Here is a 12,666-nt window from a genome sequence, read left to right as displayed (position 1 = left end):
CCACCGCCAAATCCCACTTTCTACCCCCATCCTGCCCCAAATCCCCTCTTTCTACCCCCAAATCCCCCCCGCCACGCACCGGAAGGTCTCCTCGATCTCGGTGATGCTGGTCTCCTTCTCCACCACCAGGAAGTTGGGCTTGCGGTGCTTGTCCAGCTCGCCCACGCCGCCCAGCAGGAACCCGGTCACCGTGTCCTCGTCGCCCAGCACCGCTAGCAGCTTCCCACGTCCGGCCATGCGCCCCTTCCACGGCGTTCTGCGCCTGCGCGGGGTGCGCTGCTTTGCGCATGCTCGAAGGGCCATGCTGCTTCTACCCATCCTCCAGCTGGGGGAGCCCCGGGGTCCTAAACCCTACATCCCACAGCTGGGGAGGAGCCTTAAGGGTCCTAAACCTTACCCCCCAGAGCTGGGGGGGGGGCTCCCAAGGGTCCTAAACCCTACCCCCCCAGAGCTGGGGGAGACCCCAGGGGTCCTAAACCTTAATCCCCTCCCAAGAGCTGGGGGAGTCCAAGGGTCCTAAATCCTACCCCCACAAGCAGGGAGGGAACCCAGGCGTCGAGAGGGGGGGACCCACAATGCATCCTCAACCTTACCCCCCAGACCGGGGGGGGGGCTCCCAAGGGTCCTAAACCCTACCCCCCCAGAGCTGGGGGAGACCCCAGGGGTCCTAAACCCTACACCCCAGAGGTGGGGGGGAGCTCCGAAAGGTCCTAAACCCTACCCCCCAGAGCTGGGAGAGACCCCAGGGGTCCTAAACCTTAATCCCCTCCCAAGAGCTGGGGGAGTCCAAGGGTCCTAAATCCTACCCCCCCAAGCAGGGAGGGAACCCAGGCGTCGGGGCCCCCCAGGATGCACTGGAGGCCTCTCCCCTGCTGCCCTGGCCCCTGTGGGGGGGTCGGCGTGGCCCGCGTGGCAGCTTGAGGGGCTCTAAGGCTGGCACATGGGCCCCCACCCCAGGCGGACACAGACCACAGGATGCGGTGCTGGTGGCAGACGAGCGAGTGGTTTATTGTGGTGGGGGGTGCTGAGTGGGGGGCACCGGCTCCCCCCTCCCCCCCAGCAGCATTTTTTGTATATAGTTTTTTTTTCTCCTTTTTTACAAAAAAAAAAGACTGGTTTTGGGATCCCCTGGGTGGGGGGCACCATGTCCCCTTGGCTCTTGCCCTCCATGCCCCGCCAGGCGGGCAGTGCCTTCTACCCCCCGCCCCACTGAGAACCAGTGCAAAGGGCCCTTCTGCCCAGGGCCCGGGTGCAGGGCATTGTGGGTAGCCGGTGTGCAGTGGGCTGGCAGGTGGGAGGGTGGGACATGTCCTGTACTAGGGCACACAGGCACTGGCGGGGCAGGGGGATTGGGACACATGGGCACCGGCAGGGCAGGGGGGATCAAGGCACACAGGCATTGGCAGGATGGGGGAATCGGGGCATGCGGGCACTGGTGGGGTGGGGGGATCAGGACACATGGGCACCAGCAAGGCAGGGGGAGATGGGGACACGCGGGCACTGGCGGGGCCGGGAGGGATCAAGACACGCAGGCACCGGCGGGGGCAGAGGCTGGTGCGACCTAGGGCACGCTGACGCGGAAGGGGCTGCCAGGCACGTTCTCGTCGCCCCAGCGCAGGATGAGCACGTAGTCGCCCGTCTCCTTCACCGTGTAGGTGACGTTGTAGACGCGCCCGCCCACGTGCTTCACGTACACCTCCTCGCACGGCGTCTTGGGCCCGTGCACGCCCACCATCAGCATGTTGCTGCCTGCCAACCGGAGGGACCCTGTCAGCTGGGCCACACCCCTATCCAGAGGCCACGCCCCCTCCCCTCAGGCCCCACCTCTCACCCCAGGCCCCGCCTCCGTACCAGCCTTGCTGCAGTCCACCGTGAAGGTGTTCTTCTGGCCCACGAAGGCCTTGCTGAGCCCGGGGCCGCGCGCCACCACCTTGCTGGCGTCGGACGAGAACTTGGGCATGGCTGGGAAGCCGGGACCCCGTGCTGCTGCCACCGCCACCGCCGCGCCCGCTGACTTCATCACCGTCTCCACCAGCACCGTCGACGTCTCATGCAGGCTGTGCCCGCCTGACAGCCGTGGACCTGCGGGGAAGGGGACAGCCCCTTGTGAATCCCGTCCTGCCGGCTGCGGAGCGGGAGTGAGGGGCACCAGCAGAGCTGGGCAGGGGGTCAGCGCCATACCTGTGACCTTGGCCTTGAAGGGGCTGCCCACGATGTGGTGGGGGCCACTGTACTTGATGGAGATGAGGTAGCTGCCGGGTGCCATGGGTGTGTAGGTGACGCGGTGGCCCTCGGGGCACTCCTGGCAGTCCAGCTGCACCTTGGAGGGGCCGTCGATGGTGACCGACAGCGCGCCGGCGCCCGCGTTCACCGTGTTCACGAAGAACTCCGAGCACACGCCTGCGGGCACGCGTGGGACGTCAGTGGGGCTGGGCCCCAGCACTCTCCCCCTCTCAACAGCAGGGGTGATGACAGAAGGGGTGGGGGGCACCAGGCAGGCCCACCCCTCTGGCACAGAGAGTGGTGCTTTGGTGCCTCCCCGTCCCCCAGCATGGTCTCCCATCCAAGCCCCACCCTTGCCTGATCCTGCTTAGCTTGGAGAGCTGCACAGGCGCCCCAACCCCGCTATGTGGTCTCCCACCCAGACCCCAACCTGCCCCATCCTGCTTAGCCGGACCCCGACTAGCCCCCCCGGGGTCTCCTATCCAGACCCTGACCCCACTGAGCCCAAGCCCCCCGACCTGTGGTGCCGCCCTCGAGGCCGGGGCCGTAGGCGGTGACAAGCCCGGGGTCGCCAGCCTGGCTCTGCTCCCCGACGCGGATCTTGAAGGGGCTGCCGGGGATGTGGCGCCCGTTGAACTTCACGTCGATGGAGTGGACGCCGTTCTCCCGCGGGATGAACCGGATGGCTGACTTGTCTGGAGGGAGAGCGCAATGGGGCATCAATGAGGCACTGGCCCCAGCCCCCCCACTTGCACCAGGCCCTCCGTCCCCCGCACCCCGCTCACCGCTATCGAGCTCGGAGACGCAGCACTCCTGCACGCCGCCCGAGGGCGTGTGCACCTTGGCCTCGATGAGCCCGCGCGCGCCGTTGAGCTGCACCGCGAAGGAGGCCGGCTGGTTCACCTTCAGCCCCGTCTCCTATGGGAGGAGAGGACGTGTGTGGGTGGGGGGGTCAGAGGTGGGGGGCAGCATGGAGACCAGGGAGGGTCTTGCCCTTTGCTTTGGGGGCAAGGGCAGGCACTGGGGTCCCGTGCTGGGGGGTGGGGAAATGGGAGCGATCGGGGCTCAGGTCGTGAGCAGGGGGTCCCTGCGTGCAGGGGGCTGCGGGTCGGGGGTGAGGGGCAGTGGTGGGCAGGGGGGGCGGTGGGGGCAGGGCCCTACCTGCAGGCTGGTGACCGTGAGCCGCCGTGCGTCGTCGGACAGGGAGGCCACGGGCACCACGAAGGGGCTGTCGGGGATGTGCTCGTCGTTGAACTTGATGGAGACCTCGTAGTCGCCTGCAGGGGGAAGGTGTCAGGCCTCGCACGTGTGCGTGCACCCTGCACGGGGGCTGGGGGTGGGGGCGAAGCACTCACCAGCCTCCTGCACCACGTAGGAGACGCCGCAGGAGCCGTCCTTGCGGTCCTCGAAGGCGATCTCAGCCTTGCTGGGCCCCTCGACGGCGATGGACAGGCCCCCGGCACCCGCCTCTCGTGTCCAGATGCTGAACTCGGCTGTGGGGCAGGACCGGGGGCTTCAGCATGGGGCCACGTGGCCCCATCCCGCCCCCCTCCCCTCGGGCATCTCAGACCCCCACAATCAGCCCAGACCTCTCCGTGCCACGGCCTGCTCGTGACACCCCCGTGCCCTCCCGGCTCCCTGTATCCCCTGCCGGCTACCGCTGTCCCCCTGCAAGCCCTGCCCACACCAAAGCCCCTCTGTGGTGCCTTGTGCAAGCTCCACCCACCCCCTCGTGCAAGCTCTGCCCTCCCCAGTCTCCACGGGAGTCGCTCTGTGCAAATTCCCCCCATTCCCTTGTGCAAGCTTCTCCCACCCCATTGCTGCACCCCTTGTGTGGGCTGCTCTGTGCAAGCTCCGCCCCTGCTCGTGCAAGGCCTGCCCACCCTGCTGTCCCTGTGCGAGTGCCCCTACCTGGCACGCCGGCCACGCCGCGCTCCAGCCCCGTGCCTCCTGCCCGCACCTTGTGGGCGCCGCCCTCGCCCAGGGGCCCCACAGTGAACTGGAAGGGGCTGCCGGGCACGTGCTGGCCCCGGTACTTGACGGCCACGGTGTGGGAGCCCATCTCCTGTGGCACGAAGCGCACGCTGTAGGCGCTGTCCTCTCCCTCCACGATCTCCGCCTCGGACGCCTTCCCTGACGGGCTCAGCACCTGCGCCGTCATGTCCTGTGGCGCCGCCTCACCTGCACGCACACGCGATGCACACGCGGCCTCAGGCACCGGCCCGGCTCCATGCACAACCCCCCCAGGGGCAGCGGGGACCCAGCGGGGGGTGCCACGGCCTCCCCCAGCTGCCCCCTCACCCCTGGGAAGGCTCCGCACCCCCTCCCCATGTGCACAACATGCGTGCAACACACCGTCTCCGTGCAAGACCTGCTGGCTGCCCCCGTGGGCGAGATGTGTGCGGCTGTGGGTGGGGAGCCGGGAGCCTGGCTGAGGTGCTCGCACACGCACACACGCGCACACACAAACGGCACGGGGCAAGCGTGCAGAAGGGGTGCGGATGTGTGCAGGCAGGGCAGGTGCGGTGGGGGGTGTGCACAGCACCCACCCACGGGTGAACATGCAAAGACTCACGTGCCTGTGGGAAGCACACACGGAAGTAAGGTGTGGAGGTACATGCGTGTGCAGGGCAAACACAAGGGAGTTGCACACCATGCGAGGGGCACACACGAGTGTGAGATGCATACAAGGGCACATGGAGGTGCACACACATGCAATGCACCCACCTGCACAGACATGAGCCACATGCATGTGTGCAAGGCACACACAAGGGACACGTGCATACACACATGCAAGGTGCATGCACGTGTGACCTATGTGAGACATGCACGAGCATGTGTCAGGAGCACATACATGCACACATGTATGGTACATATGTACACACACGAGAGGCACACATCCCCGACACCTGACAGGCAAGCAAGGCCTGCACCCACCCACTCACATGCAAGGCAGAGACACTTGTGAGGCATGCCCACACATGAGTTGCACACGTGAGCTTCACACACACATGCACACGTGCAAGACAGACCGCATGTGCAAGGCAAACACTTGTGAGGTACGCCCACGGGAGTGAGTTGCATACACACACACACACACACACACACGTGCGCACACACGATGCAGTAGACAAGGACATGATGGGCAGCTGAGGCATGCACCTGTGCAAGACGCGTGTGCGGATGGCACACATGTGCGAGGCACTTTTGCACACTCGAGGCACAGACCCAGACAGGCCGAGTCATGCAAAGCAGACACGCACACACATGCACACACACACACGCGCGTGCGAGGCGCGCACCCTCCTGGCTGCGGGCGATGGTGCTGAAGGCGCCGAGGCCCTCGCGGCCCAGAAAGCCGCCGAAGACGCTGGGGAAGGGGTCGCCGCCGACCTGGGTGGACTCCTCCACCCGCACCTCGCGTGTGGTCTCGCCGCCCCGTGTCTTGCTGATCTCGGTGCGCTCCGTGCGCGTGTACGTGTGGCTGCTGCGCGTGAAGGTGCGCGTGAGCCGCTCCTGGGCCGACACCATCTGGAACCAGTTCCCTGCTCCGCGCCATGGGGTGGGGGGGGCAGGTCAGGCCGGGCCAATCAACCAGCACAGCCCAAAAGCCTGGGAGATCCACACAGCAGAGCACGGGGCATCGCTGCACCTAGATCCTCCTGCCCAGCGCCTGCCCGTCACAGGATCAGAGACGACGAGGGTGGAAAGGGACCTCAGGGCATCACATCCAGTCTGACCCCCTGCTCCAAGCAGCACCAGCCCCAACTCCATCATCCCAGCCAAGGCTTCGTCCACCCGGGTCTCAAACCTCCAAGGATGGAGACTCCTCCACCTCTCTGGGGAGCCTGTTCCAGTGCTTCACCACCCTCCACGTGAGATGGTTTTTCCTAACATCCAACCTAAACTCCCTTGCTGCAGCCTGAGCCCATTGCTCCTTGTCCTGTCATCTGCCCCCACTGAGACCAGCCCAGCTCCATTCTCTTTGCAGCCCCCCTGCAGGGAGGTGAAGGCTGCTATTCAATCCCCCTCGGTCTTCTCTTCTCCAGACTCAATCAGCCCAGTTCCCTCAGCCTCTTCTCACCAGTCCTGTCCTCCAGCCCCTCAACCATTTTCATTGCCCTCCACTGGACTTTCTCCAGTGTGCCCACATCCTTTCTGTAATGGGGGCCCACAGCTGGACACAGGACTCCAGATGTGGCCTCCCCAGTGCAAAATAAAGGGCAGCGCTCCTACCGATGCACCCAGGATGCCGTTACCCTTCTTGGCAACACGGGCACACTGCTGGCTCCTGTTCAGCTTCGTGTCCCCTGTCCCCCCAGGTCCTCTTCTGCAGAGCTGCTGCCCAGCCTGTCACCCCAGCCTGCACCGGTGCATGGGACTGTTCTCTCCCCAGTGCAGGACTTTGCACTTGTCCTTGTTGAACCTCATGAGATACCTTTTGGTCCAATCCTCCAATCACTCTGAATCCTAGCCCTACCCTCCAGCATATCTACTACTCCCCCCAGCTTGGTGTCATCTGCAAATTTGCCAAAGGTGCACTGCATCTCATCTTCCAGGTCGTTGATGAAGACATTGAACAAAACCGGCCCCAGGACCGACCCCTCCACCCTCTCTTTGACCCCTCCAGGGATGCAGAGTCCCCCGTCCCCTGGCATCTCTCCTGCTCCTCCCTGCTCTGCCAGTGCAGACGTGTTTCCTGAGATCCAACCTAAGCTCCACATTCTGCTCTGCAGCAAGAGCGAACAGGGGCTGCCCCTCTCCTCCGTGCAGCCCTCGGGTGTTTGACGTCTGCACTCCCATCCCCGCCGAAGCTGCACACGCCCAGCTCCTCCGGCCTCTCCTCTAGGACCTGCCTTCCCAAGCCCTTGATGCTCTCTGTCGCCCACCCCTAGCCCCTCTAACATCTCCACGTCCTGTGCAGCCCAGAGGAAGGAGGAGGAAGACCCCCCTGACACCCACCTGGGATCTTGAGGTTGAGGTCGCAGGTGCTGCCGATGGTGGCGATGGAGGGGGCCTGGCGCCGGCGCGTGATGCTCTCCTTCATGCGCCCCTCACCCGTCACCTTCACCATGAAGGGGCTGCCTACGGGAGGGCAGGGGGGGGCACGGCCTCAGCACCCGCTGCACCACCACCCCACCGCTGCTACCCCCCTGCTCAAACCACCAGCTCCCCCCACACAGCCCTGCACGCACCTGGCACGTGCTTGTCGGCGAACTTGATGTTGATGACGTAGGTGCCCGGCTCGGTGGGGCAGTAGGTCACTTTGCAGGTGCCGTCCTCCATGTCCTCGCAGTTGATGTCCACCTTGCTGGGCCCCTCGATGGACAGCCCCAGCCCTCCATAGCCTGCATGGACGGCACCGGGTCAGCCCCACATTGTGGACTTCCGCCCCCCACCTTGCAAGCCGCCCCCCGCCGTGCCCACCTGCGCTGCGCGTGTCCACGATGAAGTCGGACAGTTGGAAGGTGCGGCCCTCAGCCAGCCCGGCCCCCCAGGCCTTGACGCGGCTGGCGTCCCCGATCTCCGAGGGCCCCACCACGATCTTGAAGGGGCTGTTGGTGACGTGCTTCCCGCTCTTGCGCACGCTCACCACATGCTCGCCCACCTCCTTGGGCGTGAACGAGATCCCTGCGGGTGGGGGGACATGTCAGGGGGGTGCCCATGGCCACGGTCACAATCATCCAGCATCCATCCGCTCCACAGCCACGGCTGCATTCACCCATCATCCACCTCATGCCACGGCCACAGTCGCCCGGCATTAACTTCCTCCCACGGCCACGGCCACGGCCACAGCCACGGCCACAGCCATCGTCACACTCATCCAGCATCCATTCACCCACAGCCATGGCCACATGCACTCAGCATCCACATCATGCCACACCTACAGCCACAGTCACCCCCCACAGCCATGGTGACACTCATCCAGCATCCACCTTAGGCCATGGCCACAGCTGCCCACCACTGACCTCCCCCACAGCCACATCCACAGCCACAGCCAGTGTCACACTCAATCAGCATCCATCCACCCACAGCCATGGCCATGCGCACCCAGCATCCACCTCATGTCATGAGCACAACCACAACCATGGCCACGTGTGTCCGGCATTGACCTCCCCCCACGGGCCATACCGATGTGGCGGTTGGGCAGGCGCTTGAGCAGGCAGGGCTCCTCGGTGCCCGAGGGTGCGCGGATGCTGGCCGTCAGCATGCTCAGGTCCGTCTCCGTGATCTTCAGCGACACGTCCGTGGACGTGCCCACGTTGAGCTGCGACGTGCGCATGGAGTCGTCGCCTGCGGCCGGGGGGGGAAGAGGGTTAACAGAGGGTGGCGGGGCCATGTGGGTGAGGGTCTCAGGGCCCAGGTCACCCCGCGGGGGATGGTGGGTAGGGAGTGGGTCCTCACCGGTGATCTTGGCGGTGAAGGGGCTGCCGGGGATGTGCTTGTCATCAAAGCGCACGATGATGCTGTAGTCTCCGGGTGCCGTGGGCAGGTAGGATACGGTGCATGTCCCGTCCTTGTTGTCTTGGCATGTGATCTCCGCCTTGGATGGGCCCTCCACGGCCAGCGACAGTCCCCCTGTGCCACAGGCCACGTCACGGGGGCTGGGACACCCCCGACCCCCTCCCGGCTGCCCCCCAGCCTGCCTTCGGCTCGTTCCCAGCCCCCCGTGCTACCTACCTTCGCCCGCATCCTTGGTGATGATGGTAAAGGTGGCCGGCTTGTTGACCACGCCGTGGCTCAGGCCAGGCCCGTAGGCGCTGACGTGCCGGGCGTTGACGGCGTCCACGTAGAACTGCAGGGGGCTCCCTAGAAGCAAGGGTAAGGGGGGTCACGGGGGCCACGAGCCCCCCGCACCAAATACCTGCTCCCAGGTGTCGGGGCTCCCAGGCCCCTGTGCTATAATCCTCCCCCCACCAGCCCCACTCCCCTTCCAGAGCCGGGGGAACCCAGGTGTCTGGGCCCCCAAATGCCCTCCCAGACCTGGGGGAGAACCCAGGTGTCTGGGCTCCCAAATCCCTTCTCCCTCCTTGAGGGGGGGGGGAACCTAGGTGTCCTGGCTCCCAAATCCCTTTTCCCTCCCGGAGCTGGAGGGGAGCCCAGGTGCCCGGGCCCCCAAATCCCCTCTCCCTTGCCCGAGCTGGGGAGAACCCAGGTGTCCCAGCCCCCAGCACCCCCGTCTCCTCCCTGAGCGCCCATGGACAGGGGCTGGGGGCACTGGAGGGGGCGAAGGGAAGTGTTAATCCTTCGGCCACCAAAGCCTGCCCCGCATCCCGAAGGAGAGGCCGCACCTGGGATGTGGTTGCCGTCGTACTTGATGTCCATCTCGTGCAGCCCCTTCTCGGTGGGCGAGTATTGCACTGTCACGGTGCCGTCCTTGTTGTCCGTGATGCGGGGCCGCCCCTTCTTCCCGGAAGGCATGCGCACCTCGCCTGTGGGCACGGGGGCACAGGGGTCACCCTGATCCCCAGCCCCTGTCTCTGTGCCCACCCCTTGCATCTACCCCACCTTTGCCTTACCCGTAATCTCCCCCTTCTGCACAGTGAAGGGGATGACCAGGTTGAAGGGGCGCAAGCTCTCAGTAGCGGGCACGACCGGCTCATCCGTGGCCTGGGGGGGAGCAGAGAGAGGGTCAGTAGGGGCATGGTGGCGGGGAGCATTGCCCGGAGATGGAGCCGTGGGGAGACGGCGCGGCCAGCGGGGAGTGCTGGGGGCAGCAAGCTGGTGCCCGCGCCCGCCACCCCCCCAGCGTGCGGTGCACAGAGCTGCAAGTGAGAGAGGAGGGCAATGTGGCGCGCATAGACAGGCTAGCAGGTGCTGCGGGGCGGGGATGGGCATGGGCGGCAGGTACCCAGCGGGGCGGGAAGGCGCCGGTGGGCGGCATCTGGCTGGGTTCCTCGGCGGGGGGTGGCGTCTTGCAGGCCTGGGGAGGCGGGAGCCTGTTAGTGCCCAGCGGGGGCATGTGGGGGTGGCACTCTCGCCCTCCGGGGCACCTGGGCACAGCTAACGTGCAGCTGCTTTCGGGGGGAGCTGCCCCCTGGGACCTAATGTCTCCCTTCCAGCAGCTGACCCTGTCTGTCGCTGCTTAGCTTTAGCACTGACTGCACCCCCCCATCTACAGCCCACCCTGCCCTACAGCCACGCCCCCATCTCCTAGCTCCGCCCCTGTGCTCTAGCCACACGCCCTGTCCCCACTAGGCATGTCCCCTGCCCACTGCCCACACCCTGTCCCTGGCCACACCCCCACCCCCTGGCCACACCTCCTGTGCCAAGCCACGCCCCCGGCCACTTGGCACCTACCAGGACGTGGAAGGGGCTGTTGGGGATGTGCTCGCCGCCGAAGCGGATGGTGATGACATATTTCCCGGGCTCGGGGGCCGTGTAGTAGATGTCGAAGGTGCCGTCGTGGTTCTCCACCACGTCCACGTCCAGCTCGGCCCCGTCGGGCGTGGACACCTTGCAGGTTACCTTGCCCTTCCCGGCCGCCTTGGCATCCACCGTGATCACCGTCTCTTCCCCGATCTGGATGGTAGGGCCCAGACAGGCGCCTGCAGAGGAGGGGGAAGGGGTCATCCACGGGGATCGGGGCCGCCCTTGGGGACCCCCTGCTCCGGTGGCAGGAACAACGCCCGAGGAGCCACGAGTGGGAATCGTGGTTGCCTCCTCCACCTCCGTCAGCCGTGCCATCCTGTGGCTTTGCCCCTTCCCCTGCCCCAGGCTGGGTGGTGACGAGAGGACTTACCCAGTCCGTGGCCCCCGATGGACACTGCAAAGAGAGGAAGAGGAAGGTGAATGAGAATGTGACCGCCTCCGGCTGGGGGGCTGCAGGTCAGGAGCGAGGGGCATCGACTGGAGTGGCAAGGGCTGCGGGTTGGGAATGAGGGGCACCGGCAGGGCTGGGAGAGGTGGGGGCTGGGTTTGGGAGTGAGGGGCACTGGGGGGGCAGGGGCTGTGGGTCGGGAGTGAGGGGCACCGGGGCCGCACCTGTGACGAGGCACTTGCTGGCATCACCGGAGGGCAACGCGTGGGTGCGGAAGGGCGAGAAGGGGAGCTCGTCGCCGCCGTACTTGATGGTGATGGTGTAGCGCCCGGTCAGATCGGGCACATAGGACACTGTGTAGGTGCCGTCCCCGTTGTCCCGGATGTTGGCCTTCTTGGGCTTGCCCTCGGGGTCCTGCAGGCACGGGCACAGCGCCACCGTGTCACCCTCCACCGCGGGCCCTGGTCCCTGCCAGCCCGCACCCCCCACCATGCCCAGCACTCACGAGGATTTGCACGGTGAGCAGCCCCTCCCCAGCGTCGCGGGCGTCGATGGTGAACTCCACGGGCAGGCTGGCGGGCACGCCGGCCGCGCTCAGCCCGGGGCCGCTGGCCCGCACCTTGCTGGCATCGTGCGCCGGCAGCGCCTTGATCTTGAAGGGGCTGTGGGCAGGGGGGGCGGGGAGGTCAGCGCCGGGCCCCGTCTCCCCCTGCCCAGCCTAGCAGGGCCCCCATTCTGCTCCCCGCCCCCCGGCTCACCTGCGCGGCACCTCCTGCCCCGCGTACTTGACGGCCACGGTGTAGGGCCCGTCGGTGGCCGGCGTGTAGTTCACCTTGTGGGTCCCGTCGCCATTATCACGCACCTCCGCCGGCTCCGCCAGCCCTGCGGGTGGGGCAGGGTAAGAGTGGGGGCAGCAGGGACCCCTCCCAAATCCAACCCCACCCGCCAGAGGCAGCACCTACCGGAGGGTCCCAGCACCACGACCTCGAGCGGGGCTCGCCCGGCCTTGCTGCAGTCCACCGTGAAGGTCTGCGGCACCCGGGCCCGGACGCCGGCCCCCAGCCCCGGCCCCGTGCACTTGACCTTGCTGGGATCCACCACGTCCTTCACCGGCACCTGAAAGGGGCTCCCTGCGGGGGGAAGAGTGTGGTTAAATACCCTTGGGATGGGCAGAGGACACAGGGAGGGGGCAGAAGACCCTGGATCAGGCTCCCAAAGCCCCTAGGCAGGGGTCCCCACCTGGGATGGGGCGTCCCCCAAAGGTGATGTTGACGTCGTAGTCGCCGGGCGTGAAGGGGATGTACTCCACGCTGCAGCTCCCGTCCTTGTTGTCCTTGCACGACATCTTGGCCTCCGATGGCCCCTCGATGGCCAGCCCCAGCCCCCCGGTGCCCGCGCCCCTGCAGCAAGAGACCCCCCCACTCAGCGTCCAGCGCCGGGTCTCCCCCGGCCCCGAGCGCTGCCCGTGCTGGACCGCGGCCCCGGGGGCTGGGGTCTTGCCCCGCGTGGCAGTGGGGGGTGTGCCGTACCGGGTCTCCACGGTGAAGCGGTTGGCCTTGTTGACCAGTCCCCCCTCGAGGCCGGGGCCGTAGGCACGCACACGGGAGGGGTCGCAGCCCTCGGCCACGGCCACGCGGAACGGGCTCTTGGGCACCGGCACGTCGTCGTAGGTCACCTCCACG

At 66.5% G+C, this 12,666-nt stretch overlaps 2 protein-coding genes across 2 annotated transcripts in view; both read right to left on the bottom strand.

The window, feature by feature from the left end:
• ATP6V1F (ATPase H+ transporting V1 subunit F) overlaps positions 1-239 on the bottom strand; it is a 1,033-nt gene extending 794 nt beyond the window's left edge. The window contains exon 1 of the mRNA XM_006033605.2: positions 80-239. Within this exon, the coding sequence (XP_006033667.1) occupies positions 80-237 (158 nt within the window). The 5' untranslated portion in view covers positions 238-239. The remainder of the gene's footprint in view (positions 1-79) is intronic.
• Positions 240-984: 745 nt separating this feature from the next.
• The window catches only part of FLNC (filamin C), a 32,410-nt gene continuing 20,728 nt past the window's right edge, over positions 985-12,666 (bottom strand). Inside the window, 26 exon segments of the mRNA XM_025215428.1 lie at positions 985-1,749; positions 1,852-2,082; positions 2,182-2,400; positions 2,742-2,918; positions 3,009-3,141; positions 3,385-3,500; positions 3,579-3,716; positions 4,135-4,404; positions 5,526-5,768; positions 7,186-7,308; positions 7,419-7,571; positions 7,651-7,854; positions 8,356-8,517; positions 8,629-8,802; positions 8,905-9,033; positions 9,516-9,656; positions 9,744-9,834; positions 10,076-10,147; positions 10,525-10,772; positions 10,967-10,990; positions 11,209-11,398; positions 11,490-11,646; positions 11,743-11,866; positions 11,947-12,114; positions 12,224-12,384; positions 12,514-12,666. The exon segment at positions 12,514-12,666 is cut by the window's right edge and continues 9 nt beyond it. Coding sequence (XP_025071213.1) covers positions 1,562-1,749; positions 1,852-2,082; positions 2,182-2,400; positions 2,742-2,918; positions 3,009-3,141; positions 3,385-3,500; positions 3,579-3,716; positions 4,135-4,404; positions 5,526-5,768; positions 7,186-7,308; positions 7,419-7,571; positions 7,651-7,854; positions 8,356-8,517; positions 8,629-8,802; positions 8,905-9,033; positions 9,516-9,656; positions 9,744-9,834; positions 10,076-10,147; positions 10,525-10,772; positions 10,967-10,990; positions 11,209-11,398; positions 11,490-11,646; positions 11,743-11,866; positions 11,947-12,114; positions 12,224-12,384; positions 12,514-12,666 — 4,189 coding nt within the window. The 3' untranslated portion in view covers positions 985-1,561.

The sequence above is a fragment of the Alligator sinensis genome, unplaced genomic scaffold (assembly GCF_000455745.1).
Source record: "Alligator sinensis unplaced genomic scaffold, ASM45574v1 scaffold1083_1, whole genome shotgun sequence".
In the NCBI taxonomy this organism is placed as follows: Eukaryota; Metazoa; Chordata; order Crocodylia; family Alligatoridae; genus Alligator; species Alligator sinensis.
The sequence above is the reverse complement of the archived record's forward strand: the minus strand, read 5'-3'. Positions and strand labels throughout refer to the sequence as shown.